A 13,141-nucleotide genomic window follows, 5' to 3' on the forward strand; every position below is an offset into this window, starting at 1 on the left:
CATCTCCAACCAATCCTAAGGAATGAACGCCACAAGCCCTTTGTCCATTTATTGACACAAGAGTTACATTTGGGGGCCTTCCCCCATATTCAGTGTTTTTTACATGGAGAAGAGGCTCCCATCTTGCTTAAATTGATTATTTGGTTTTTAGTGCTGCGGTTGTATAATAATTTATAATCACATCTGCCTGTCAACTGAAAATGAACAAAGCCTGGATTGGCCCCAACTATTCAAACACAGAGGATGACAGCAGGGGAACATAAAGCCAATTCAAATGTTCCTTTTTTTTCTGATGTATTCCCATGCACCCCTTCAACCACCTTATAAAGGGTATACGATTGATGGTTTATGATTATTCTTGTCCTCCTCCTCATTCTTCCTTTACACCATATCAACTCATGAGGCCCTCTCTCCAAATTTCTACAGGGCACTCAGGCAACCCTCGGTCATAATTTTACTCACCACAAACTTGAGGCAAATCGGAGTCTCGTAGGCCACGTTCACAGCTCCCTTCATACTTAAGTTGATTCCGTGGGTTTTTAGTGCTGCCGGGAGTAGGCACATCCGCCTGTTACCTAAAAATTCTCGCAGGGTGACTGTTCTAAAAATAAACAAGGCTTGGCCCACAAATCTCAAGTCCACTGAATCAAAACAGCGGAACATGAAGCCATTCCAAGTGTTCCCTTTTTTTCTAGTATATTCCCATGCACTCCTTCCCACTCAAAAAACAGTATACGGTTCATGGTTTCCTCTTTCTCCTCCACCATGATACTGCACTCGTTCATAAATTTTGAAAGGCCTTCAGGCACTCCTCACTCAACTTTTAAAGGTCCATCAGGTGGCCCTCACTCATAATTTATCTCTGTGTGCCATCCCTGCCTTACACCAGCACATGTCTAATAACATCACCCATGCCCTCATCAGTGCAGTTACAGGGAAGGTCCACTTAACAACCAACATGTGGACAAGTGCTTGTGGACAGGGTTGCTACATTTGCCTGACAGCACACTGGGTCAGCCTTGAGGAGGTCGGGACAGACTCAGACCCTGCTACCAACGCCAAAGACTGCAGGTCTTCGTTCCATCAGGGTTTTCCCACACCTCCTGCATTGGTTGCTGCAACCACTCATCCTCATTTTCCAAATTGTTATCTCCGAGCATGTCTTCCATATCAGTTGCTAGTTGTAAGCACTGCAGCACTGCCTTGGTGAAGCGGCAACAGGCTCTGCTGAAAGTTATTGCTGTAGATGACAAACAGCACATTGCCATAGAGTTGCTGAAACGTATAACAGATGTGACAGAACTGAGACAATTGCTGCTTAATCTACAGCAACATATGGTCATGTGTGATAATGGCTGTAACCTAGTGTCAGCACTGAAGCTTGGCAAGCTCTCACCGATGCCGTGCATGGTCGATGTGCTCAATGTAGTGGTTTAGCACTTTCTAAAAGTCTACCCACATTTTCTTTTGCTATTTGTGAAGGTACACTGTGTGTACACCCATTTCTGAAAGTCAGCTGCAACTGTCGATGGTTTGACAGTGCAGCACAGTGTTTGCAATGGCAGCTCATCAACAGGTGTGCAACATGACCAGGCATTGGAACTTCATGTTATACATGTTAGGATGACTTTTTGAGCAGCAGCGGACAGTAATTGAATGCCAGCTAGAACATACATTACACATTGGTATTCTGCTTAGCCTTCACAGGTAACAAACGACGAGTGGGCATGGATATCTGACATCTGTGAGGTTAGCCTAGATTTGAGAAATCAACCAAGTTAGTGAGCTATGATAATGCCATAATCAGTGAAACCATCCCACTTCTGTATCTAATAAAATGTTCACTGTTCACAATTAAAGAGGAAGCTTTGCATGTTTACCAGTCAGAGACGGAGGTAGAAAGTGCACAGGGTGATACTACCCATTCCAGCCTCATCTCATCTTCTCAGAGCAGACTGGGCAATAATGAGGAGGAGGAGGAGGAGGCTGAGGAGGAGGAAATGGAGACTTGTCCTTCTGGTTGGGAGTCAGGTACACATGGTTGCCTTTATGTCCTGCAGCCTTTTGCCCCTCAAGTTATACGCATTTTGGCTAGCAGTGATTACCGTATGTTCAGCCTTCTTTGCCCACAATATAGGGACAACATTCCATATATCCCTCCTGAGGTGGAGGGGGCTAGTAAAATAGTGCAATACTAGAATGCGCTAATCAAACAATTAGTACAAAAATTCCCATCTCACAATGCAGGTGGCAGAGTTCTTTGGACAACCAAGCAAGAGAGATGAGCGACACACACACTAGGTCTAGCAGAGGCAAGGGTACACTATCAAAGGCACAGTTTCATTAGACCTTCCAGAGCCCAGGGTCTAATGTGTGGGGTACTCTGCCAAGAAGGGAAAAGTTTATGAAGATGGTGAAGGAGTAACTACCCAATGGTAACAGCACCCTCTGTGATTCCTCTGTGGCATACAACTATTGGGTATCCAGCTGGATATGAGGCATGAACTATCCCACTATGCCTTGAAAGTGCTAACCTGTCTTGTCGTTTGGGATTTGCCAAAGCAAGTTTTTAATGCTGACGGGGGCATAATAACTGATCACATAAAAATGCTGACAAGCTCACTATTTTCAAAATGAATAAGGCCTGGGTTGGCCCCAACTTCTCAACCCCAGTAAATGATAGCAGCATAATATAAAACAAAATCATATTTTCCTTTTTTTTCCTCTGGTGCATGTACCCTTTCCCACCATGAAAAGGGTATATGGTTCATGGTTTATTATTTTTCTTGTCGCCCCCCCCCCCTTCTTATCCTACACCATATCAACCGGGTTAATTATGTAGCCCTCAGTCCAAATTTTTTGAGGTCCATAACCTGTCCCTCAGTCATAAAATTTGGAGGGCCTTCAGGTAGCCCTCACTCTTAATTTTTGAAGGGCTATTGGACGGTGCTCAATCATAAATTTTGGAGGGCTGGTATGTGGCCTTCACTCATAAATTTTGAAGGCTGATGGCCATCAGCCGAATCTCACTCATAGATTTTGAGGACCAGCAGGCGATCATGGAAAAAAATCCTTTTTTTTCTCATAAAACTTGCATAAATTTTAAAAGGGTAGAGGCAGTCTCTCGGTACTGGGTTCCCAGCCACCACTCTATTTCCCAGCGTGCCATCCCTGATTTATACCAGCACATATCCCATAAGATCACCTGTGCCCTAATGAAAACAGTTAGGTTGGAGCCGCAGTATTCTTATAGAAGGACTGCTAAGCAATATACCCTGCCTATATGCCTCTAATCCAAAATGATCATTCCTCCATCAGCTGTCCCTACACTGAATGCAGCTACTAGTGGTATTAACCAATATATCCAAAATTTGTGACTCATTATGGGAGCTGACCATGTTGAATTTAATATCAGGGTCAATATTGTTTAGAAAAAAAAACCTCATGTAACTCATTGAAAAGTTTAGACCAAATGAGGAAACGTTTATCTATGTATCTCCAAGGGTGCTTTACACGCTGCAACATCGCTAACGATATATCGTCAGGGTCACGTCGTTAGTGACGCACATCCGGCTCTGTTGGCGACATCGCAGCGTGTGACACCAATGAGCGATGATCAACGAGCGCAAAAACATGAACAATCCTTGCTCGTTGACACGTCGTTCATTTCCTTAATATCGTTGGTGCTGCAGGTATGATGTTGTTTGTCATTCCTGCAGCAGCACACATCGCTATGTGTGACACCGCAGGAACGACGAACATCTCCTTACCTGCGTCCACCGGCAATGAGGAAGGAAGGAGATGGGCGGCATGTCCCGGCCACTCATCTCTGCCCCTCCTCTGGTATTGGACGGCTGCCGTGTGATGTCGCTGTGACGTCGCACGAACCTCCCCCTTAGAAAAGAAGCGGATCGCCGGTCAACGCGACATCGCAGAGAAGGTAAGTCTGTGTGACGGCTGTTAGCGATGTTGCGCGTCACGGGCAGCGATTTGCCCATGTTGCACAACTGTCGAGGGTGGCTACGCTCGCTAGCGATATTGGTACCAATATTGCAGCGTGTAAAGTACCCTTAACACAGCTGAGAGATCTGTCCCACCCACACCAGGCCTTCAATAGAGATTGCACATGGGCAATTAGGTGTCAATCAGAGGAGGGGGCGTACCAGCCTACCCTGTGCATGACATTGTTGTCTGAGCAATGATAAGTGTTCTGTTGCTTAAACAAATTAGCAATAAACAACAGATCAGACTTTGACAAGACAGGCATCTTTGAATTCTCTGTGTTAACCCTTGCAGAATGCTGTCTTCAGATTACATAGTAAAAATCTGCTGACAGATTCCCTTTAAAAACTCCAATTTTTCCCAATGGATAATTATTACAATATTGAAATTATATAGCATGATACTCAAACTGCAACTCCCATCACACACACTGTGCAGCCACATACAAACACATAGGACATAAATTGCTCCAAAGTATGGAAAAGCATGTTCTACATTTTCTGTACTGGTTGTTTCACCCCAAAGATCTCAGAATATATGGCGAGTGAAAAAGAAGGGACACATCTGTTCTAGTATGGTTCAGTTTCTTGTATCGTTTGGAAGAAAAGCAGACAATGTGATAGAACTGCATTCACATATGACTTTTGGGGGTGTTAGGCTACTTTCACACATCCGGCTTGAGCCCTGCGGCTCAATCCGGCTGTGCAAGCTATGCAACGGATGCGGTGAAAACACCGCATCCTTTGCATACGTTTTTCCCTTGCGGCCCGCCCGGTTTTTGCCGCTTGCGGCATGCTACTGAGCATGCGCAGTGGCAAAAACCGCATGCGGCGGCCGAATGCGGTATTTGCCGCATCGCGCCGCATCCGGCCGCCATAGGCATGCATTGAGAGATGCGCCGCATCGGCCGAATGCGGCGCGATGCGGTTTTTTTTGCCGCACGAAAAAACGTGCCAGGCAACGTTCCATCCGGCCGCCGCATCGGCTAAATCTGCCGCATGCGGCAAAAACCGGATGGCACGTAAGGCCATGCGGCACAATGCGGCACTAATTAAAGTCTATGCAGGAAAATCGCAACCGGCAGCAAAAAAAACCGGTTGCGATTTTCCTGCAAAGTGCCGGATTGTGCCGCAGAAGAAAAACCGGAGGTGTGAAAGTACCCTTAGTGAGCCAAGACTGTAAAGTGCCTGTATTGTTTACAAAACTTATTTTAACAAGCTCCTTTAATATATGTAACTGCTTTATGATTCAGACAGGTATTAGAATTTCCAATCTGACATAGTTAATGCTCATATGGAAGCAAGAACATTCTAATCAATGGTTGTCAGTTCTTACTAAATACATGTTCTGTATCTGTCGTAATCAGATGGAGGCACTCAAGGGTTCCATTAGTTTTCATGTTAAACTAAGGAGAGAAAAGGGTATTAGACCACAGGGAATAGCATGTTTCTCTATCGATAATCTTTAAACAAGAATGAATCTCTGTCAAACAAGTCTTTCCAAATCTGCAGGATAGAAATAAGAATAGAGCAAGGGAAATAATTGCTCGTGGGTCATTGCTGGCAGCAGCAAGGGTGAAGGTAGTGTTTTTCAACATCCAATTATAGCAAACCACAGTATTTGCAACAGCTATGCTGATCAGCAAGGAGAGAGGTAATAGGTGTCCACAAGTGTGGGACACTGACGCTTAGAAAGCCAGAGGATTGAAGTAAATATAGTGTATACAAAAACATGGAATGGTAATACTTTATAGATTTTAGATACTAATGCACTATCTAGCTATCTAATTTAGATAGTTATATCTATCTATCTAAGAGAAAAACAGTTGTACACTGTACCTCCCTGTAGCTCGGCCAGCTGCCGAGTTGCTCGGATCCGTGCTCGTCGGTGAGTGGCTCGAGCTCCTCACAGACCCGGGAGTCACGTCGCTCTGAAAGGGGGGGGGGGGTTGGCGCTACACGTAGGAGCTTCGGTGGGAAGGTCCACGGCCGAAGCCGCGGTTGTTTGTAGGGGATTTGAGTTTTTGACGCCACCCACGGGTTGTGGTGAATGGATGGACACCACCGCTGCTGTTGACTAGGCTCCTGGGGACGGTGTTGCGGAACTTGATGTTGACCCCCTCCGTGGGTAGGGGTATGATTGTCCCGGGGGCCCGAGGGAGGTGCTGAGGCGGGGAAAGGGACGATGCTGGCGTGTTGGTGCGGTGCGGCGCGTGGCCCGAAGGCACTGTTGTACTCACTATTACAAACACGCTGGAGTCTCTGGTAAACCAAACAAGATGGTGGACGGTGCCCGCAGCCGGCTGCGCTTTTCCCCTTTTCAAGTTGGTGGTTTCCGCCTTTCTCCTGCACTTCACTTTTGTAGAAATGATGACTCCTATGCCTGAGCAACGGTAGTCCGCTCCCCAGCCTGGTGTGTGCCGGTAGAGCCCTTTTGCCCACAGATGCTGGCCCGTCGGGTTTCTATGCCTGGGCGTTGGCTTTCTACCCCTATGGTTGGGCTGTTGTCTTCAGTCGGGTCTTAGGTGGTACAGGGCCTAAAGTCCAGTCCTCAATCAGTTGATTTGACTCGGCCCGGTTGTTTCTGGGCCTCGTACTGGGTCTGAGTACCCCTCTTAGTGCTCCAGTTTCCAATCGGTTCCCCGGTTCAGTACTGGCGGGCCACCACCTGTCCCCGGTCGTTACGGTTCCACCGGCTGTAATCATAGCTCCTGTAGGCGGCCACCACCGTCTGCCTCCTTGCCAGAGGTGACTGGGCTCCAACCCAGGAACCTGGTGTTAGACTATGGCAGACCTGGTCACAGGTCTGCACTTGAACTCCACTCCACTTCACTGTCAAGACTCATCTGTTCTGCTAACACTGCGCTCCCCACGGGAACTGGAACTATTTTTCCTGCCTCAGGGCCTGTGTACTCCTTGCTGTTCGTGGCCAACCGCCTGGCTCCGCCCCCCTGGTGTGAACATCAAACCCTGAGGGAGGTGACAAGGTTTTGTAGTTTGGCTGCTGTCACCTTATTAAGGGAGGAGGTGTTTGTGTAAGGGCGTACCTGTGACTATCTGGCTAGTCCGGGGCGTCACACACTGTAATGGCAAACTAATAAAAAACTGCTATAAAAACATTTAGAGGTGTTTGGCATATTAGAATGGCCATTATAATATGTGCCCAGCAGCCATGTCATGGCATCCTCCATTTTTGGGTCCTACTTTATACTGCATCTGTCTGGGCTCCCAAAAACCTACATATAAAATCAGCGAGTAACCTTGGAAGTTAAAAAACACATGAGGCTATTGGGTAAGGTGAAGGATGGGGTGCATTGCCTGTCTAAAGGACATTACTTCTTTCTATATACTCTATATATATAAAAAAAAAAAAAAGAGAAGACTGGCAGCACTTCCAATAGCATGAACAGGTGCGTATCTGTTCATAATGGATCGTATAACTAAAAGAAAAACAGTCACACACTGTAATGGCAAACTAATAAAAAGCTAATAAAAAAACAATTAGAGGTGTTTGGAATATTAGAAAGGCCATTTTAATACCTGCCCAGCAGCCACGTCATGGCAATCTCCGTTGCTGGGTCTTAAGGGGGCTTTACACGCTGCAACATCGCTAACAATATATCATCGGGGTCACGTCATTAGTGACGCACATCCTGCGCCGTTAGCGACATCGCAGCGTGTGACACCAAGGAGCGACGATCAACGATCGCAAAAGCGTCAAAAATCATTGATCGTTCACACGTCGCTCCTTTTCAAAATATCGTTGCTGCTGCAGGTACGATGTTGTTTGTCATTCCTGTGGCATCACAAATCGCTATGTGTGACACCACAGGAACGACGAACATCTCCTTACCTGCGTCCACCGGCAATGAGGAAGGAAGGAGGTGGGCGGGATATTCCGCCCGCTCATCTCCGCCCCTCCTCTGCTATTGGCCGGTCGCTTAGTGACGCCGCAGTGATGTCGCTATGACGCCGAACGCACCTCCCCCTTGAAGGAGGGATTGTTCAGCGGTCACTGCGACGTCATTGAAAAGGTATGTGCGTGTGACGCTGCCGTAGCGATAATGTTCGCTACAGCAGCGATCACCAAATGTTGCACGAACGACGGAGGCGGTTGCAATCACGCACGACATAGCTAGCTATTGCTAGCGATGTTGCAGCGTGTAAAGCACCCTTTACTCTATACTGCATCTGTCTGGGTTCTTAAAAACCTACATATAAGATCAGTGAATACCCTTGGAAGTTAAAAACACATGAAGCTATTGGGTAAGGTGGGGGGATGGGGTGCAAGGTTGCCGTGACATGGCTGCTGGGCAGGTAGAATGGTTTGATGTCCTTTGAACCCCATCCCCCACCTTATGCATTAGCCTCATGTGTTTTTAACTTCCATGCTGCCAGTCTTCTTTTTTTTTGTTAGATACAGTGCCTACAAGTAGTATTCAACCCCCTGCAGATTTAGCAGGTTTGATAAGATGCAAATAAGTTAGAGCCTGCAAACTTCAAACAAGAGCAGGATTTATTAACAGATGCATAAATCTTACAAACCAACAAGTTATGTTGCTCAGTTAAATTTTAATACATTTTCAACATAAAAGTGTGGGTCAATTATTATTCAACCCCTAGGTTTAATATTTTGTGGAATAACCCTTGTTTGCAATTACAGCTAATAATCGTCTTTTATAAGACCTGATCAGGCCGGCACAGGTCTCTTGGCCCACTCCTCCATGCAGATCTTCGCCAAGTTATCTAGGTTCTTTGGGTGTCTCATGTGGACTTTAATCTTGAGCTCCTTCCACAGGTTTTCAATTGGGTTAAGGTCAGGAGACTGACTAGGCCACTGCAACACCTTGATTTTTTCCCTCTTGAACCAGGCCTTGTTTTCTTGGCTGTGTGCTTTGGGTCGTTGTCTTGTTGGAAGATGAAATGACGACCCATCTTGAGATCCTTGATGGAGGAGCGGAGGTTCTTGGCCAAAATCTCCAGGTAGGCCGTGCTATCCATCTTCCCATGGATGCGGACCAGATGGCCAGGCCCCTTGGCTGAGAAACAGCCCCACAGCATGATGCTGCCACCACCATGCTTGACTGTAGGGATGGTATTCTTGGGGTCGTATGCAGTGCCTTCCAGTCTCCAAACGTCACGTGTGTGGTTGGCACCAAAGATCTCGATCTTGGTCTCATCAGACCAGAGAACCTTGAACCAGTCTGTCTCAGAGTCCTCCAAGTGATCATGAGCAAACTGTAGACGAGCCTTGACATGACGCTTTGAAAGTAAAGGTACCTTTTGGGCTCGTCTGGAACGGAGACCATTGCGGTGGAGTACGTTACTTATGGTATTGACTGAAACCAATGTCCCCACTGCCATGAGATCTTCCCGGAGCTCCTTCCTTGTTGTCCTTGGGTTAGCCTTGACTCTTCGGACAAGCCTGGCCTCGGCACGGGAGGAAACTTTCAAAGGCTGTTCAGGCCGTGGAAGGCTAACAGTAGTTGCATAAGCCTTCCACTTCCGGATGATGCTCCCAACAGTGGAGACAGGTAGGCCCAACTCCTTGGAAAGGGTTTTGTACCCCTTGCCAGCCTTGTGACCCTCCACGATCTTGTCTCTGAAGGCCTTGGAATGCTTCTTTGTCTTTCCCATGCTGACCATGTATGAGTGCTGTTCACAAGTTTGGGGAGGGTCTTAATTAGTCAGAAAAGGCTGGAGAAAGAGATAATTAATCCAAACATGTGAAGCTCATTGTTCTTTGTGCCTGAAATACTTCTTAATACTTTAGGGGAACCAAACAGAATTCTGGTGGTTTGAGGGGTTGAATAATAAATGACCCTCTGAATAAACTTTTCTCAATTTAAAAAAAAAAATAAAAAATAAATATTCTTTTTTGCTGCAGTGCATTTCACACTTCCAGGCTGATCTACAGTCCAAATGTCACAATGCCAAGTTAATTCCGAATGTGTAAACCTGCTAAATCTGGAGGGGGTTGAATACTACTTGTAGGCACTGTAGGTAGATAGATAGATTTTGTGAATTACTTAATGTCAATGGACTCTTCTAATAATTAGGTAATGTTCTAAGTACACAAAATAGATAGATAGGTAACAGTTATTTTGATATGTTTGCAAAACTGATTTACAAACTGTTGATTCATACATTCTTTTTATTCTTGGTCCAATAAACTTGGCAGCTATTAGCTGTGGTCATCCAGGCAGTCCAATCTATGGAAGAACAAGTGGCAACGGATTTAATTACAATGATGTTGTGACATTCTCTTGTAACATGGGATACGTTATGCAAGGACCAACAAGGGCGCAGTGTCAGGCCAACCGGCAATGGAGTCATCCCCCTCCCATCTGTAAAGGTAAGAGATACAGATTTTAGGGGTATTTCTAGTGGAGGATATGGGTTTTCTAAAAAAAAATTGTAGAGATTACTTGTAGTTATCAAATTATATATATATATATATATATATACATACACACACACATACACGCTACCGTTCAAAATTTTGGGATCACTTGGATATTTCCTTATTTTTGAAAGAAAAGCACATTGTTAATGCGGTAAATGACTATACTAGCTGCAAACATCTGGTTTTTAATGCAATATCTACATAGGTGTATAGAGGCCCATTTCCAACAACCACCCCTCCAGTGTTCTAATTGTACATTGTGTTTGATAACTGTGTTATAAGGCTAATGAATTTTTAGAATTCCTTTGAAAACCGTTGTGCAAGTATGTTAGCACAGATGAAAACAGTTTTGCTGATAAGAGAAGCTATAAAACTGACCTTCCTTTGAGCTAGTTGAGAACCTGGAGCATTACATTTGTAGGTTCCATTAAACTCTCAAAATGGCCAGAAAAAGTGAACTTTCATGTGAAACTCGACAGTCTATTCTTGTTCATAAAAATGAAGGCTATTCCATGTGAGAAATTGACAAAAAACTAAAGATTTCCTACAACGGTGTGTACTACTCCCTTCAGAGGAGAGCACAAACAGGCTCTAACCAGAGTAGAAAGAATGTGGGAGGCTCCGCTGCACAACTGAGCAACCAGACATGTACAGTAGAGTCTCTAGTTTGAGAAATCGACTTCTCACAGGTCCTCAACTGGCAGCTTCATTAAATAGTACCCGCAAAATGCCAGTGTCAACGTCTACAGTGAAGAGGTGACTCCGGGATGCTGGCCTTCAGGGCAGAGTGGCAAAGAAAAAGCCATATCTGAGACTGGCTAATAAAAGGAAAAGATTAATATGGGCAAAAGAACACAAACATTGGACAGAGGAAGATTGGAAAAAAAGTGTTATGGACAGACGAATCGAAATTTGAGGTGTTTGGATCACACAGAAGGACATTTGTTAGACACAGAACAACTGAAAAGATGCTGGAAGAGTGCCTGACACCATCTGTCAAGCATGGTGGAGGTACTGTGATGGTCTGGGGTTGCTTTGGTGCTGATACAGTGGGAGATTTGTACATTTTGAAGATTGTAGATCTTGAAAAAGGAAGGCTATCACTCAATTTTGCAACGCCATGCCATACACCATGGACAGCGCTTGATTGAAGCCAATTTCATCCTACAACAGGACAATGACCCAAAGCACACCTCCAAATTGTGCATGAACTATTTAGGGCAGAGGCAGGCAGCTGGTATCTATCTGTAATGGAGTGTCCAGCCCAGTCATCAGATCTCAACCCTATTGAGCTGTTGTGGGAGCAGCTTGACTGTATAGTGTAAAAAGTGCCCATCAAGCCAATCCAACTTGTGGGACTTCTGGGAGCATGGAGTGAAATATCTCCAGATTTCCTCCGCAAATTAACAGCTAGAATGCCAAAGGTCTGCAAAGCTGGAATTGCTGCAAAGCAGCATTCTGTGCCGAAAGCAAAGTCTGAAGGAGAAAATTATTATTTCAAATAAAAATCATTATTTCTAACCTCGTCAATGTCTGGACTATATTTTCTATTCATTATGCAACTCATTTGATATATAAAAGTATGATTTTTCATGGAAAAGACAAGATTGTCTGGGTGACCCCAAACTGTTGAACGTTAGCATATATATATATATATATATATATATATATATATATATATATATATATATATATATATATATATATATATTTGCCACCATAGGAAAAGACAACTCTTTAAGCTGCTTCACAGTTTTTGAAGCCTTAAGTGCTTAAAAGAAGTTTTGAAGCATTTTAGAGGAGTTTTTAGCTGAATTTTTTATTTTCAGCCTTCTGATTTGGCAATGCCGAGTTTAAAGATGATTCGATCAGGACTATTGTATCAGGACGCTAATGTTGTATCAATTTATTCAATTTATTTCCTATATGATCAACTCTGAGTGGTATTATTGAAAAGTGCAACTGTAACACAAAGTAGCAGAACTTGGAAATTTATAGAGGTGTCATCAAGTGATGGGGAGTAAAGGGCTTAAGTCATGAACTCTCTACTAACAATAACGAATAACGTTTGGAACACCATTCTAAGTCTGAACTGGGTGCAAAAACCTAAAAAAACATCACTATGGGGAGATAAGGTATGCACACCAGTGACTATGTAAGGGGAATACATGAAATAGCAGAAACTGCTGTGTGAATACTGACTTGAAAAATCCAATAGCTTTATGTAAGAGTGAAAATGTGAAAAATGGAATCTGCATTACTTCCATGAACATATGAATCAAGAGAAATTTAGCTACTGAATTGATCAATACAATAGAGCCCCAACACTACGCCAAAGTATTTCTCTACGTTGGGGTCCCTAGCTTGTGTGTGTCCTCTCATGCAGTTAAAAAACCTTACCGTGTATGGAACGTTCCAAACGTTATTCGTTATTGTTAGTAGTTTTTCGTTTGTGAACCCTCCCCAACCACACCTATTGCCAATCCATATCATACGCATAAATAGCCTGGGTCTCAGCTTCCCATACACGGTAGGTTTTTTAACTGCATGAGAGGACACACACAAGCTAGGGACCCCAACGTAGAGAAATACTTTGGCGTAGTGTTGGGGCTCTATTGTATTGATCAATTCAGTAGCTAAATTTCTCTTGATTCATATGTTCATGGCAGTAATGCAGATTCCATTTTTCACATTTTCACTCTTACATATAGCTATTGGATTTTTCAAGTCAGTA

At 44.4% G+C, this 13,141-nt stretch overlaps 1 protein-coding gene across 7 annotated transcripts in view; it reads left to right on the forward strand.

The window, feature by feature from the left end:
- The window catches only part of CSMD3 (CUB and Sushi multiple domains 3), a 2,007,504-nt gene that overhangs the window by 1,780,519 nt on the left and 213,844 nt on the right, over nucleotides 1–13,141 (forward strand). For all 7 annotated transcript variants that reach the window (XM_075352941.1, XM_075352934.1, XM_075352935.1 and 4 more), the window contains one exon: nucleotides 10,183–10,356. In XM_075352941.1, coding sequence (XP_075209056.1) covers nucleotides 10,183–10,356 — 174 coding nt within the window. The remainder of the gene's footprint in view (nucleotides 1–10,182; nucleotides 10,357–13,141) is intronic.

Source organism: Anomaloglossus baeobatrachus, chromosome 6 (genome assembly GCF_048569485.1).
Source record: "Anomaloglossus baeobatrachus isolate aAnoBae1 chromosome 6, aAnoBae1.hap1, whole genome shotgun sequence".
In the NCBI taxonomy this organism is placed as follows: Eukaryota; Metazoa; Chordata; class Amphibia; order Anura; family Aromobatidae; genus Anomaloglossus; species Anomaloglossus baeobatrachus.